Source organism: Octodon degus, unplaced genomic scaffold (genome assembly GCF_000260255.1).
Source record: "Octodon degus isolate 3935 unplaced genomic scaffold, OctDeg1.0 scaffold00039, whole genome shotgun sequence".
Taxonomy (NCBI): domain Eukaryota; kingdom Metazoa; phylum Chordata; class Mammalia; order Rodentia; family Octodontidae; genus Octodon; species Octodon degus.
In genome coordinates, this window is record NW_004524615.1 from 14,612,093 (window position 1) to 14,628,899 (window position 16,807).

Here is a 16,807-nt window from a genome sequence, read left to right on the forward strand (position 1 = left end):
GGACCGGGGCCATGCTGACCACAGTGGAGGCAAGAGGTCCCCGGTTTGGAGGCCTCGATGCTGCGACCCTACACACTGGTCAGGCAGCCGCATCAGTGCTTAGCAACATCTTCACAGTACAAGCCCACCTTCCTGTCTGACAAACACTTCTAGACAAAGCCCCCAATTTCAGATCATCTTCCACCTCAGGGGGCCACAGCTTTTACATGACTTCACCTGTTTTTGCACCTGCATAGCAATCCATGATATAAAACTGTGGGATCTCTACAGCTGTTTCCAAAACACAATCTTAGTTGTCATAAATTGCTGTTATGAAATTCTAAAACACAGAATCATTATTAGAAGTTAAAGGCTTCAAAACTCAACAGACTTACTAACAAGTATTTCTACTTCAGTAGATAAATTATACTTCTTGAATCTTCAATTATTCTAACTAGTTGGGTCAACTTAACTTTTACACAGTGAAATTAGCCTAAAAAAAACTGGTTAAAGCTTTTCTGTCCTATAACCAAGGTGCTTTGTAATTGAAGACTACAAAAAATTTATGCGTAATTGTACAAATGCTCACAATTCAAAGTTCTCTCATAAACACGATCTGGCTTTACTCACATTATTTCTTTAGTTTTGCCATCTATGAAAAATGCTATCAAGCCTTGTTCTACCCTTGAAGCCTGATGCCAGTTACTAAATACTTAGGGGGCTATCAATGATTTCTAGGATGTAGAAAAGATGGTTAAATCATTTCAAAGAAAAAATGTTTTTGATACACTATATTCTGCAGTATAGATTCTCAGTATAGGCAATTATCTCTGACTTGTGCCAAATTCTTAGGAACAATAAACACACATGCACACACAGACACACTCTTCTCTCAGTTACACACGTAAGACCAGAGGTTACTTGCACGAGACTGTGGAACCAAGGACATTTGGGCGCTAAGTCTATCACAGGCTCAGTGGCACTGCAGTTCTCAAGGCCAAATTTCTCTCCAGAGGGTGGGCTCGAGGTCATCTCTTCCGTATTTCTAACTCTAAGGGAGGTGAAAACCTTTCTACATTTGATTGTAAAACTTTTGAATAGGTTTTTCCTGTGCCATTACTCATGCAAATGATAAATACTTCACGGCTATCAAAACCAAAAATGTCAGAGCTTGAGCACCTTTTCAGCACAAAATATTCACTCCAGCTTTATTTGCCACTTCAGTAATCAGGGCAGAATTGTTATAAGAAAACCTTTATATAATTCTCCAGGAAAATTAACGATAAAAGCCTTTTTTGTCCCTCAACCTTCCACTCTATAATTTATGGTCTACTTTTAAGCCCAAATTATTTCACATGGTTTTTATTCAATTGTTTAAATGCCTGCAGTAAAGCTCTGCTACAGCAAACTGGATTTCCAAAGCAGGTTAGCCAAGGGTCCCATCACACCATAGCCCTTAAAGGCGAGAAGGAATTTGCGGCTTTAATGAACGTAAAAATGCCAGGTATTTGCACTGTCCTGTGAGGTTTCTGCAAACGCGAACATGTGGCTGCAACATGGCTTCATTTTCCTTCGTGGTGGTACTAGTTACTCTACCAGAGTGCTTCCTGTTAGTAAGGCTAGGCGATCTCTCCACCTCAGTTGCTTCCTTCTGGTTCAGGAAATAAAGACCTTCCCTGCTTGGGTGACAGAGAATGGGTCTGGGGTTTTAATTCTGGCCAAACCCCTGAGAGAGCCTGTTTTCTGTGGCAAAGCAGGTGATTTACCAAACGCTAAAGCCAGACTGTATTTTCACACAACTCTCTTCTGACTCTGCTCTAGCAGGAGTGATGCGTGAGTTAGTTCCACGTCACAAATTAGTATAACATCTACAATTAAGCATTGATTCTGAAAAACAAATGTGTCAGCTGTGCAAAAACTCTCCCTGCAATGCTGTTGGCAGGCCAGCTGTTACGCTACTTGACGGAATACACTGCCTAGGAGCTCTATCCCAATGAAATTCAGTACTCTAGTAGGAAAATATTCTCCTTTAGTTATTATTATTATTTTTTTTTTTGTAAAGAAGACAAAATATTTAACTGTAAGTGGTCATAGGAATTCTTCTGGTTTCTCCCTCATGATTCACTTGAATTTCGACACTAGCTGCTTCTGTCAACTCAGCGACAATGCCATCATTGCTTTCACATGAGATCACCCTGTAGCTCGATGGGCTATGCCTACAAGTCGCAGATGCATAAGGAGGTGGAGGACACTGGTGAACACTGTAGGTACTGAACCCAAACGTACTCAGAGGCATCATCTGGCAGTCACTGCTCATTTCCGAATAAGGGCTGCAGTGCACCACGCATCCTGCCAACTCTGCAATGTGGTAGGCAAGGTCTCTATCGCCTACAGTACTGGGCAAGTCCTGTCTGGGACAGCCAAACTTGGATGCTATTGTATGTTACAGGCAGAACAGCATGGGTCATCTTTGTCAGGCTGGGCAGCATAGTTCATCTGCCTCACGATTTCGGCAAAGAGTTCGTCCACCATTGTTTTACTCTTAGCAGAAGTCTCCATAAAGGGGCAGCCCCACTCTTCGGCAAGGGCTCGGCCTTCATTGGAGGATACTTCTCTCTCACTCTCCAGGTCCACCTTGTTCCCAACCAAGATGACTGGTACTTTCTCATACCTAGGAGAGACAAAAGAAAACACACACACATTGTAGCGCTCAAACAGGTACACAATGTAGTTTTTGTTTTTCACTATCTTCTACTATAAATAGTCTCTTTAGTTCCATGAAGAATTATTTGTACCGCATGGCTCAATACCCACCTAAGGTTGTTTTGAAACTACTCTAGAAGAGATCACAAATGGGTTTTTCAACATGGTATTTTAATTATATAGCTTATAACATGTTCCAACCAACTTGAACCACTGGTGGGCTATCCATGCACCATTTCACTGGGTGGCACACACCACTAAACAGTACATGCTGACCCACAAGACAGTCATTCAGGTACCACTGGTGGACCAGAGCCACTGGTGGTGCAGAGCCACTGACAGCCAGAAAGATCAAGTACAGCCCTGTTGTGAATAGGTTAAAATAAATTTACCTTTGCAGACACAGTAGGGAAATTATTCTCAGAATCTCAGACTAATTCCTCTTAAATTTTTCTATTCTAAGAGATGTTTACTCAAAATTTCACAGCTGATCATGTAATAACTTGCTCTATACTGAGTAAAAATACAACTTATAATTGTCAACATTTTACTCTATTTTATAAATATTCAAACCAATGATGTTCAAATAGTTCCTACATAAGAAAAAACAGGATGGAAACCATCAAGTACAACTACATTGTTTATTCCTTTATAAAATGGTTACAAATAAGCCAGCTGAAAGAAAATAATTATTCTTTCCAGTCTGAAGTTGATTAAACATCTTACTCTTTGTGTTTATTTAATGCTATCTCTTTTCTTTCTTATAATTCAATAAAGCTATGAGTGTAATTTAAAAAAAAAAAAAGAACAAAGAGAAAGACACAAATCACTTTGCTACTTAAGTAGCCATCTCATAGGATGGCTCTTCCAGGTAGTACAGGACAAGAGAGATGTCATGGTGTACAAATACCAGGTGCTTGCCTGCATATGTGTTAACCATGCTTGATCTTAGAAATAGTTGTCTAATTACTTTTATGTAAAAGTCATCTCAAAAGACTTGATCTTTTTGTACTTTTAGTATAAATGATGTGTATGTGTTCCTCTAAGTAGAACACTCCTCTGATTTACAAAGGAATGAGAGAGCAAAATACACACAAGTGACAGCAAATGCAACAGGACACAGCTGGTCAGAAGAGGAAACGCCACAGGGTCAAGGCTTAACTGAGGCAGGATTCACAGACGTTTTAGCATTCAGGAAGGTGAATGACAGGTAGTAATCATTTACGATAATGCCTGTTGGTGATTGGGCACGAGGTCCAACTAAGAATGTCCTCAACAAGAGGGCATCCTCTTGGTAGTGCGCCATTTAGCCATCTGAAACACAATTTAAATTGAGTGGGAGCAACAACATTAACAGTAAGTCTAGAGTTTGGCTATTAGCACTGTGTAGGAAATGGATTTGGACAACTCCATTTTATCAAAGGATGTTATATGAATTTCCAGGACACCAACTCTAAGCCAGGATTCCTGGTCTTAGGTCATCCTGACAGCCCTGAGTATCTGACGCAAGGTCTTGTCATACTTTTTGGACTCTTACATACAAGCAATTCTGCGTAGCCAGGACTGGCCTCCCACAGGGGAGAACCCAGGGAAAATCAAACTGCCCTGAGGACAGCACTAGCAGCCCTCTTGATTTGTGGACAGAGAAGCCTGGCAGGGAAGAGCCCCGGCCAGCTGTGGCAGAATGCGAGCAGCTTCTACTCTGCTTCTCCTGTGAAGATGCAACTGAGTTTCCTTTTCCTCATGGGAAGACACACATGAATGTGTGGGGAGCGGCTGCGCTGTGACTGGGTCGGAAGGAGATCGACCACATGTTCAGGGCTGGAGTGGCATCGACAGGCCATGCACCGAGCTGCTGGGACGAGAGCAGGCAGGCCAGCGGTATCTGGCCCTGGTGCTCCTCCCTGCTGGACACAGCACAGACAGCTCTGCGAATGCTCCACTTTCAGGTTCTCAGCAAAACACAGACCTTGCACTGGCAGCTCTGTCACACGCCTCCCCACTTTTCACCACATATAAAGATGTAGATTGTCCTTGGTTGTTGCGGCCTGCTGCTCCATTAGGGAGGGTCCCACCTGGTCCCATACTAGACACTAGTAGGTGTCTAGTTTTTCCTTAATCTCTCAGTGCCCCCTCTCAGACCCTGCTGGCTATTATTAGTTATGAGCTATTTTAAGAAATATTTTTGAGTTTAAATATAGTCTATCATCATGGTTTATAGTAGAGGGATATATGGATTTTTCTAACCTTGCAAACACATGAAATTATCAATGGTTCTATGACACATTGTTTAAATCAAAGAGTTTGAATACATTTTACCCAACAATCTGAGTCTCAAAAGGGCAACCAGCACATTGCAACCGTAGGTCCATGTGCAGTAGCATTACTCTTTGGTAACAATATTTAATAATGTAGATGGAAATTCACTGTCAAAGAACCTGTCTATCTCTGAGTTGTCAGAAAACTTTCCTAAAAATTATAATTTTAAAGATGCTACAGAAATACAGATCAATACTTCATAAGATTTAAAAGAACTAAGTAAGATCTTTAGAAAAGATAACATACATTTCAAACTACCAGAGGGTGATATATTTCATCTGCTAACATTAAAGTTTGCAACAGTAGAAAATACTTCAAACTAGGATCGGGAGGCTCTGCTTCCATCCTGCTGAGGAGAGGCTGCGAATCATCTCCTGTACATCTCTGTATTTCATTAATAAGTACATGAGGAATGAGAATGTCTGTGCCCACTTAACACAAAAAGTTGCAGCAAAGGTCAAATCAGATAATCTGGAGAAAACAAGTACTAGATAAAGGCAAGGTGTTGTTTCCTGCCCTTCCTCGAGCTCACTGACGGGGAAACCACAGCTTGAGACACAAGGTGTTAGGATCCCAAGACATTAACCACGGAGGTAAGAAGCACCTGGGCAGGCACAAAGCAAGGCAGAGGGTTGCAGTGTCGGGCAGGAATGAGCCCAGGAGACAAGTCACAAGCAGCTGTCATGAAAGCAGCTTGACACTGCAACCCCTTCTCTATCCTGTGCTTGGCACCACGGTAATAAGACCAGCAGGAAAGCATTCTCACAGCATTGAGCAATGAAGACAGAAAATGGTGGTACTTGTAGGGGAGAGCATCTCCAAAGGTTCAGGGGTAGCATCACAGGATAGGGTCCTCTAAGTAGAAGGAAGATTTGGAGGGACCTTGCTTCTAAGAAGGATGGGTGAGAAAGAAAAGGGGAAGACCCAGAGCAAAGTCATCTCACAATTGTCTCTACCTGTCAGTGACTTCAGATTAATTTCCCCTCTAACTTGTCTCACATAAACAGTGCCTCCATTTCTTGCTGTCTAAAAGGAGCTGCACTAGATAGTTCCCAAAGTGCTCTTCAACTCCAAAAGTTAAAAAACACAATAGCCACAGTGGGCCACACCCACAGCCAGTGCCCATCCTTACCAGGGTAATGGCTCAGCCCTCGGCACACCTGTGACAGCAACACACACCAGACTGACTTCTAATGGATATGGAAGTACACAGCAGCAGCAAAGCCAGACAGTGTGAGGAGCCATCGCAGATCTGGGGACCAAAGCACCAGGCAGCAGGTGTTGGCTGCACCCACATGGGGGCTTGTTACATGCTCCGATTCACTGACAGGACTCAAAGATGTGCCAGGCCCTAAGCAGCTCTGTTTTGCAGCAGCATTGTTCAAACACCGATACTTGCAAAGTTTCTAACTATGTGACTGCTGAAGGCTACTTGGAGAACTTCAGCTGAATCATAAACAGCCGTTCAGTCCCTTCATTTGCCTGATCCTCCTGTATGCTGGATACTAGTCCCCGCGGAGCGAACTTACACAACAAACAAAGATCTCTGCCCTCACAATGACTATACTTTTGCAAAGGACACAGATGCCAACAATAAACAAAATAAGGAAATTACAGGCTTACAATCTGGGGATGCAGCTGAGTGGTAGAGCACTTGTGGAACACACACAAGGCCCCAGGTTCCAGGCCCAGCACTAGCAAAACAAAAAAACTCAAGTCTGCGTACTCCTCCACAAAAAAAGCAGGTTTACCAGAAGGCAAAGGCAAAAGAAAAGAATAAACAGGGCTGGCCAAATAGCTCAGCAGATTAAAGCGGCTAAAAGCAGGGGCAGGGGCCAGGGTTCGATCCCCAGGCCTGCCATGCCAGCCCCACCCCCAGGATGCACTGAGGCAGCGACTGAGACTGGGCGTGGTGGTGCGCGCCTGTAATCCCAGCTCTTGGGAGGCTGTAAACAGGAGAATCACTATGAGTCCCATCTAGCAGTGGAACACTGAACACCCTGGAGACCCTTCCCTAAAATACAAAAAAAAAGAAAAGAAAAGAAAAGAAAAGAAAAGAAAAGAAAAGAAAAGAAAAGAAAAAGCAGATCAGGGAGCGTAGGCCCCACACTGGGAATGCCTTTGCCAAGCAGGTACCAGGAAGAGCGCAGCAAATGGGACAGCACACGGTGCCAAATGGGAGCCCATGGAAAGAAGCCTGGGGGCTCACGGACACTGGCCAGATCCATCTGTGAACTCACATCTCCCGCAGCATTCCTCTGCTGTAGCAAGTATGTCCACTTAAGGGTAACACAACTGAGGCACTGGGGCGCCACAAGTGGCCTCAGGAGATACAGTGACATTTATGGCAGGGCCACTATACTACCTGGGAAGGACAGGCGCCTCTTCAGTAGTTGATGGCAGCTATTTTCATTGCGTGTTGTACTCTCATGAACACTTTTACTTGCTGTCTTCCTTTGCCTCTTTTCTAAACACTTCATTTGGGAAGAAGATGAAAATGCAAAGCTGCCTAAGGACTCAATGTAACCCCATCATGCGTCGTCATCTTGCGCATCAGCAAGCATTTCACAACCTCGGTATCGTCCTTGCAATTTCTCCTAAGCACAGTCACAGTCAGAGAGTGGCTGATGCAGATCACACTGATTTGTTTAGAGTCTGTGGACAAACACTTGTTTTATTGATATGAATTTCCATACTGTTTATTGTATTCATGAGTGTGATTACATATGTATGAATAAATAAATCTAGCTCTTTTAAGCAGCTGCACTTCGTGGGTTGAATGAAGCATCGCTTAGCTGTAGAATGTTGATGGGCTTCCCAGAGAGCAGCTCTGTAAGTATCAGGAGCTCAAAAGCACTGGATGCATTCATCTGTGGATCTGATGTTCCCTCCTTTCTCACAGCCGTCCTGATGTGTGAGTATGCACACATACATATTTTATTCTGGTGTGCAAACTTGGCTGATCATCAAAATAACCTGAGGGTTACAGCAAATATTGATTCTTGGGTCTTATTCCAGAGCTACTGAATCTGAATCTGAAATCTGATTCTGAACTTCAGAGAATTTAGGAATCACTGGCCTCACCTACCACCTTGTGACCTTTAAGAATGCTTTACACTTATGATTTACAGTTTTAAACCGTGGCAAGTTGAGAATCAAGTCCTCATCCTCTTCACTTGTTCATCAGTGATGAACTACAGTCAGACACCACGACTGTCAATGCCCTTCACTTTCCTTCTGCAGGGCTGTATTGTGGCTTATGAGAAGGAGGCCATATGTCGCGGGAATTCATCATGCAGCTATATTCTCAGTCATAAGCAGGTTGAACAATTCCTCCTAAACTCAGAAAGGAGAATGGGAAAAGCTCTTTTTAGCCCCTTGCTCAACTTCCCACCCAATGTTAAAATCTCACCTACTAAGATAATCTGGAGAGGCACAATGTCACAGCACCAAGGCTTTGCTTGCCGCCCAGGCAGCCCTGCCAATGGCTGTGCAGACCGCAGCTGAGCAACTTTCGTGACGTGAACTCACAGCTAACGACAAGTAGACAGCCAGCTCTGTCCTCTCCATCACTTGGGTCAAAGGCTAGTGGCAAGAAGCCAGTTAAAGAGGGTTGCGTGTGGGAGGAGTTGTGCTCTGTAAGAGCAGGGCCCTGCCCACAGGCATGAGTAAATCTTTGGTCGGTAATGAAAACAGGCTTCCTTATTTCCTCTCCTCGCTCAAACAGAATGAGGCAACATGATTTAAAAAAAAATCCTAGCAATAGTTAAAGAAGAAAAAATGGAAAATATCTTTCGCCTTGTGATGACTCCTATAACTATTTTGGTGAACATCTTCCAGATTATCTTCCTATACATATCTACATGAACAAAGAAAAAATCTTTATTAAAGGAGATTACACCAGCTATATTTAGTAGTCTCAACTTTTACTTAGTATCATGGGACATTTCATTTCAATAAATGACATATTATCCTAAAGGTAGGATAGTATTTCATTTTATGGAATCCAAACTACAACGGAGTACTACAATTTAATTACTTTTTTCCTATTAGTGAGATATAAAGCTTCTTGCACCATTTTTGGCCTCACATAATAAACAGCAATCCCAGGAAGTATGATCAATGTCTCAAAAGATATGTAAGGTTATGCGTGTGTGTATGTGTGTATGTGTGTGTGTGTGTGTGTGTGTAGTTTCAGTGGACATCCAGAAGTTTATACTATACCCAGAAGTAAGTTTTAAGAAGGTTTGCGGTTGATCTTCACATTGGTATTTTTAATTTTCCAGAAAATTCCCCAGGGATTGGGAATACAGCTCAATGGTAAACTCCCCCGCCTCCCAGCATGCATGGGGTCCTGGATTCAATCCCTGGAACCAAAAAGCAACAACAATAACACAACACCACCACCTCCAATGAGGCGTCATGGGAGTGCTGAGGAAGAAGACGGCTCGGGCTGGACTCTGCAGCTTTCCTCCACCCTTGCTGTACAAACATCCATGCTTCTTCTAGCAATGGACTACAGGAGCTAACTAAGGCTAACCCAGACCACCCTCTTTTTTTAAACTGGCAAGTTCTGAAGTGACTGAATTCTTCATTTAATTGGGCTGTCTTCACAATTTAGCTTGAATATAGAAATCAGTCCTGTGCTTCTTTGACTTTCTCTTGGTTTCAGAAAGCATGCTCAAGAGGAACAGAGAGAAATTTATAAATGTAACATAAATACAATCTGCTTTCATAGAAATCATGAGCTAATATTTTATCAGAAGAGCAGATTCCTCATAGCTCAAATCTGACTGACAAGCGATGAGGGAACTACAGCTCCCAGACACCTTGAATGTGTGTAAGAACCTCCTGAATGTGCGTAAGGGACTGAGTGTGCCCAGGGTGGGAGGAGCCTGCTCAAGTCTTCACTTCTTTGCTGGATATGAGTAAAAAACCAGAACAAAGCCAGAACAAAATACGGAAAGCCAAGATCAAAGAAATGCGGTTTTTTGATGAAAGGAACTGGGAAAAGAGCTCCCTAAGATCCAAAATGAACAGGGACATTTCCCAGTTTTTCCTCCCCGACCCCAACTCATTTTGCCTGCAAGAAGATCCCCAGTGAGAACTGAGCGCTGAGTGAGAAGCTAACATTTGGTATTTCTGGCCATAAGACTAGGAAAATGCGCCTCTATACGGAGGAAAGCGGGTGAAATCCAAGAGAGGACAGAACTAGAGAAAAGGATTTCTTAATTCTATGTGTGAATCAAAATAGCCTCATAGGATCTTCACATGAGTGGGACAGAGCCAAAGGAGGATAATAAAGGTTTGGAGATCCGACCCACAAGTTAAGCCACTGCTCCAGCTTCAGACTAGGCCTGAGGAATGTGTGCATATGACAGCATATTTTAAAAACAGAACTGACAAGGCAGGAGCTTCTTCAGGAAGCTCTTTCTCCTGAAGAACAGCTAGAGTTTGCACTTTGAGGGCAAGTGAGCTGGTTATCTCCTGAGAGAAAGAAAGAAAACATTTGCCAGAAAACTGTGAAAGGCCTAGTCTAAGCAATAAATGTTGAACACAACTTAAAAGTACATATAAAGAACCAAGAAAGCATGACTAATTCTCCAGGGTAAAGGCAACCCATACCTGTGACGAGTTTAAACAACTTAAAACCAAAGATAAAGACAAAAGCTCGAAAGCAGTCAAAGACAATGGACGCACAGCACACACTGCAAGGAAGACAAAGTGACCAAAGCGACCTCATCAGATGCCACGGATGTCAGAAGAAAGTAGAACAACTTTAACATCATAAAAGAATCAATTAAAAACCCTGTCAACACAGAATTATCCTTCAGAACTGAAGGTAGGGGCTCAGCAGGTAGCTCAGCGGCCTAAGCACCTGCCTGGTCAGCCAGGAGCCCAGGCTGCAGCCCTGGTACTGCAAGCCATGCCAGCCCCAGGCTCCCAGGGCCTTGCCTGCCACTGAAACCAGCCGTGGTGCTGCAGGCCTGCAATCTCAGGGCGGGCGAAGCTGAGACAAGAGGAGCACTATGAGTCTGAGCTGCACAGGGAGACTCTGTACCAAATAAATAAATAATTAAAAAGAGAATTTAAAAAACTGAAGGTAAATTAAGAACTTTCTCAGATTAAAAAAAAAAAAAAAACTAGGGAGAATTTATCACTAGCAAACTTGTTGCAAAAGAAACATTTAAGAAAGTTCTTTAGGCTGAAGTGGTATGGGGGCAAAACTAGAATTTCAGGGATAAGGAAAGAATACCAGAAATGGTAAGTAGCTAGGTGAGCATAATACTATTTATCTCCTCTTTCTTTCTTTAAAATATTTAAAAATTTCCAAAGCACAAATGATAAAAGTCCATTTGGAAAGTTCTGATACAGGCAGCTATGACATGAAAACTCAGGAAAAGAGACCTACATGTTTGTATGCTCTTCACATTTTAGGTACTAAATTATAAATTCTAAGGAGATTGTAAAGATATGATTATTAATACCTAAACCCACAATGACAATAAATTAAAATGAAATATATTAAAACAATCAAAAAGGGCAGGACAGTCAAAAGTAAGGGGTTAAAAAAAAAAAGCAAATGGGGTAAGACAGAAAATGATACACGGGCCAGGCATGGTAGTGCACACCTGAAATCCCAGCACTCAGGAGGCTGAGGCAGGAGGATTGTTGCAGGTTCAAGACCAGCCTGAGCTACGTGAGCTCAAAGCCAGACTGAACTGCATAATGAGACCCTGTCACAAAAAGACAATAAAATAAAATAAAATAAAATAAAATAAAATCTGAAACCTGAAAGAGTAAATAAAATTAGAAAGATACAATAGATACCGTGAAAATAAATAAATAAATAAATAAAAGGTAACCCTAATCGAAGCCTATTAACATCACATTAAACATAGGAGTTAAAAATACATTTTCATGTCAGGTTAAAAAGAAAATCCAAATACATAACTGTCTACAAAAAATCCACTTTAAATATATAAATTTGGATATCAGATAGCTTATAAAACTGTAAACAGTGACCAAAAGAAAGTAGGAGGGGCTTACCCGCAGTAATCTCTGATAAGAAAAGACTTCTTCCAAGGAATCTTAGCAGAGGACAAAGCATTATATGCCAATAGAGGGCGAATTCAACAAAACACAAAGATCCCAACTGTACACGTACTGCATGACAGATCTACCCCACACATTACACAAATGGACAGAAATGAAAAAAAAAAAAAAAATCCTAGTTAAATCCAAATATCTAATCATATTTAAAGATGTCAAACACATTTCTCAGTAAACCACAAAACAAGTAAACCAAAATCAGAAGGTTATTTGACAGCTAAATAACACTACTAGCAAACTTTACCTAGTTAACATTAATAGGACACTTCACCCCCCCAGCACCCATTCGAGTATACCGGGAACACTCATGAAGAAAGACTGTGTAGTAGATATAAAGTAACGAATGACATAAAATGTTTTTAGGTCATAATGGAATTGAACTAGCAATCATTAATAGCAACTCATCTGAAAGATCTTCAACTATATGGAAACTGAACCATACACCTATATTTCTAAATAATCCATAGGTCAAAGAAGACACTGCAAAAATAATTACAAAACATTTAATTGAATCAAAATGAAAATACAACATATCAAAATGAATGCAGCTAAAGCAGTGCATGGAGAGAAATTTATAGCATTAGCCATTTATATCTGAAAAGATCTCAGTTTTCTATGTTTCCTTAGAAATTAGAAAAAAGGACAGAAATGCAAACTAAACAGAGGAGAAAAAGCTATAAAAAACAAAAATCAAAGAAATAAAAAACAGAAGACAATATAAAAATCAATGAAATGAAAATACTAGTTCTGAGACCAATAAAATTGAGAAACGTGTCAAACTAATCAAGAAAAAAATTACGCAAATTAACAATATCAAAATGAAAGAATAAGATCACAACACTGTCCAGACATAAAAAAGAATGTGTCCCTGAAATAAAAGCTCAGATGTAACGCATCAACTCCTAGACAACTGCTGACACCATGCATACTTCCCTCCTCTGGGGCTGGTAACAGCTACGCACTGTTGACCGCACCCCCCCAAACCGCTCTGTTCAGCTTCTTCAGCCTAGCGCCTGCTCCTCGTGGCCAACCCAACTGTACCTCCCACAACTTCCTATAAGGGATCCTCATCATTTTCTGTTGCCTTATTCATGGTAATTTTCTATTCCCCACCATTTAAAATCTGACTACCAGTCAGGATACAGGTTACATTTTATCTTTTTAAAATCTTTCTTTACCCTGATAGAGTTCCTTCATTCTTTTGAACTCTTATTTACATTATATGTTACTAAGAATTTGGTCTTCAGAGGTTTTCATTAACTTCTTAAGTATCTAACAAGGTAGTGAAGGGCTGGGGATACAACACATTTAAACAAGGTCCTTGGAGTTTGCATTCAAGTTACAGGAAACATATAATGTAATAAATCATTGTGGTAGTCATTTTCTAGAAAACAATACTAACCATGATAAACATATAGTATGTGCACAGGCCAAAGTTACATGAGGTAAGCAAAAAAGGCTTTCAAAAGTGATAAAATCTAAGCATAGCCTTAAAGTTTGAGAGATGAGTAGCCACAGAGCAGAAATGAGAGACAGAATCTTTTACATAGAGGAAAACCCAATGGGTTACTGACTTATAAGAGAGTGGTAGCCACCGCCAAGAAACAAAAGAAAACCAGCATGGCTACAGTGTGAAGAGCAAGAAGGAAAACAAGGGCAACCAGGAAGGTAGGAGGGGGTTGCCCGCAGGCGAGAGGATTGGGGAAAACAGAACCAAGATTCATGTACAATACAAACGTCCTATGATAAGTGATCACTGTGTATATCTAAAGTGTGCCACTAAAACTAATTGAAAAAAAGAGATAAAATACATGTCCCTATAGGATGGAGGGATATCGTCACAGAAAAATAGTTTGGTGATTTCATCATTTTGTAAACACCATGGTGTGTACTTTAATAGGCCTAAATATATTAGTACAGCCTACCCTACACCTACACAGTGTAGTATATACCTTCAATTATACGGCCCAAGCTTGACCACACCACTGCTTTGAGGTGCATAACTACATTCTGAAGGCAACACAAAAACATGATAATGGATTTATTGAAGGAGACAGAGTAGGCAGTGCTTTTGAACAAAAAAAAAAAAAAAAAAAAAAAGGAATAAAAAATGGCCTCTAGGCAATTTTTAATTTTCCAAATACAGATTTATCTCATGACTTAAAACATCAGATCCCAAGGGAGACTATAACATGCCTCCTCTTCTAGCTGTTCTTTCTAATGCACTCATACTGTGATGTTTTAATATCCGTTAGCCAATACTATTTCTTATAAAAGTTTGAGTATATCATGGTGTTCTTAATGAACTCTAAAAATAATCTTAGTTCAAAATTTATAAAATAATTATTTTCCTATCAAGTGGCTTCCTTAATTATATTCTATAAAGACAGGCTAATTTACTTCATGTTTACCTTAACAGTACTTCTGAATTTCTATTTTACTGATGATCTGAATGTCTTGAAAAGATGTTGTTTCCAGATAAAAACATTTTCCTATGCAAGATAAAACTCTTGATACTCAAATGGGATCTTGTTGAAGATCTTTCCACAGAGTTTTAAATTTGTACTGATAGAGAATGGGATTTTATCCTTCAACTTCAGCAAGCATTTGCATATTTCTAAAAGGGAACGTTAATTATTCAACATTACAAATTGATCTTTAAAAATCTTTTCAGAATTATTATTTTAATCATATTCTCAAAGTCTTAAAAATTTTATATTGGTCAACAAAGAGCCTCAAATCTTTTTCAATAACAATTTCAATACCTTCCCCACCTTCTAAAGCCTTCTTAAGAAATAAAATAGTACTGTTATGTTTTCCTATGGGGTTTTCTAATATTATGGCCTCCTCAGGATATGCATTCCAACTTAAAGTTTACAAAGTGTAATCTACCATACCTAACAGATTAGTGAGGAAAACTACATGATCTTATCAATTGACACAGAAAAAGCAGTAAAGCATTAAAATTCAGAGCCTACTCAAAATAAAGCTCTCAGAAAAATAGAAACAGTGGGGAATGGCCTCAGTTTGATAAAAAAAATCTATAAAACTTTATACTATTATCTATTTAGTGTTGAAAGTTGGAATATTTTCACCTTAAGACCAAGAACAAGGCAAGGATACCCACAGTGATCACTCGTAATGCTGCATGGTACAGGACTCTCTAGCCAAGGTGATAAGCAGAAATTTAAGACAATAGAATAAAAGGCACACAGGTCAGGAAAGGAAGATATAAAACACCGCAACTGCAGGTGGCATCCTCATCTGTTAAGCAATCCCAAAGAGTCTGCAAAAGAAGAAAACAAAAATTTTCCTAGACCTATTAAGTTAGTTCAGATCTGTAAATATACAAGACTCAGTCATGTTTTTGGCATACTAACAATGTAAACATGCACTGAGAAATAAAAAATACAATATCATTAACAATTAGTCTATAATTATATAGATATAAACCTAACAAGTCATGTATAGATCTTGTCTATCAAAAAGTATACAATGCTGATTTAAAAAAAAAAATCAAGTTCTAAATAAGAGATATACTATGTCTACGGCTTGGGAGACCCAGCACACACAATAATAGCGAAATTTAGGGGAAAAGCCAGTTTTCCCTTAAATTGATATACGGGTTCACACTATTCCAACAAAAATAACTCTTTCTGACATAGGCAAGCTTTTTATTATATTTATATGAAAGTTAATATTTAAAAGAATAATGTATAGGAAATCAGTACACAGAACTTCAGCATGTATTATCAATAATCAAGAATGTATGGACTGGCTGAAATACAGATGTAGATCAATGAAACAGAAGAATCCAGAAATAGCGCCACACAAATATGCCCATTGATGCTTGACCAGCTTGCAAAATAGAGGAAGCGCAGCCTGTGCAACAAGATGCAGAAACAATTAGCCATGCTGAACTAAACCTCACACATACAACAATAAACACCAGAGCTGGGAAGACAGTGCCTGCCTGGCAAGCGCAAGGTCCCCAGTTCAATCCCCAGTACCACAAAATCAATTAATCAATCAATCTCACACTTGACAATTGTGTTTTTAAAATTTTATAAATGTTCACTATTATTCAAAATGTAAACTTCGGCTCTGTGAAAGACTGTAAAGAGGATGAAAAGGTGAGCAATGCAGTAGGAGAAACTATTTAAACTACATTTCTAGAACGTATGAAGAACTCCCAAAATTCAATAGTGAAAGAAAACAATGCAACTAGAAAATGGGCAAAAGCCATGAACAGACGTTTCACTCAAGAGGAAACATTGCAAACACGTACTTGAGAAGATGTTCAACATCATTAGCTATTAAGGACTTGTAAATTAAAACTACAGTGAGACGTTACTACCATCATCACAATGCCTACAATCAAATGGGCAAAAGCCATGCACACATATTTCATGGATTTAAATAACCTGGATCATTCAAACATTGTTGGTGGAATGTAAAACAGAAGAACCACTTTAGAAAACAGTCCTGTAGGTTTAAAATGCAATCTGTAATTCTCATACAAATGAGAAACTTCACAATAGCCTTAAGTCAGAAATGACAAAGATACCCTTCAATAATCAAATCAACACACTGTGGTAAACTCGCCACTGGAATGCTACTCAGTGATAAAAAGGAATAACCTATGGCTACACATGACACTTGGAAGAATCTCTAGGGAATTTATTTTTATTTT

The 16,807-nt window shown here is 40.0% G+C and overlaps 1 protein-coding gene across 1 annotated transcript in view; it reads right to left on the reverse strand.

The window, feature by feature from the left end:
* Positions 1 to 721: 721 nt before the first annotated feature.
* Positions 722 to 16,807, reverse strand: part of Rap2a (RAP2A, member of RAS oncogene family) — a 60,819-nt gene continuing 44,733 nt past the window's right edge. The window contains exon 2 of the mRNA XM_004631196.2: positions 722 to 2,650. Within this exon, the coding sequence (XP_004631253.1) occupies positions 2,413 to 2,650 (238 nt within the window). The 3' untranslated portion in view covers positions 722 to 2,412. The remainder of the gene's footprint in view (positions 2,651 to 16,807) is intronic.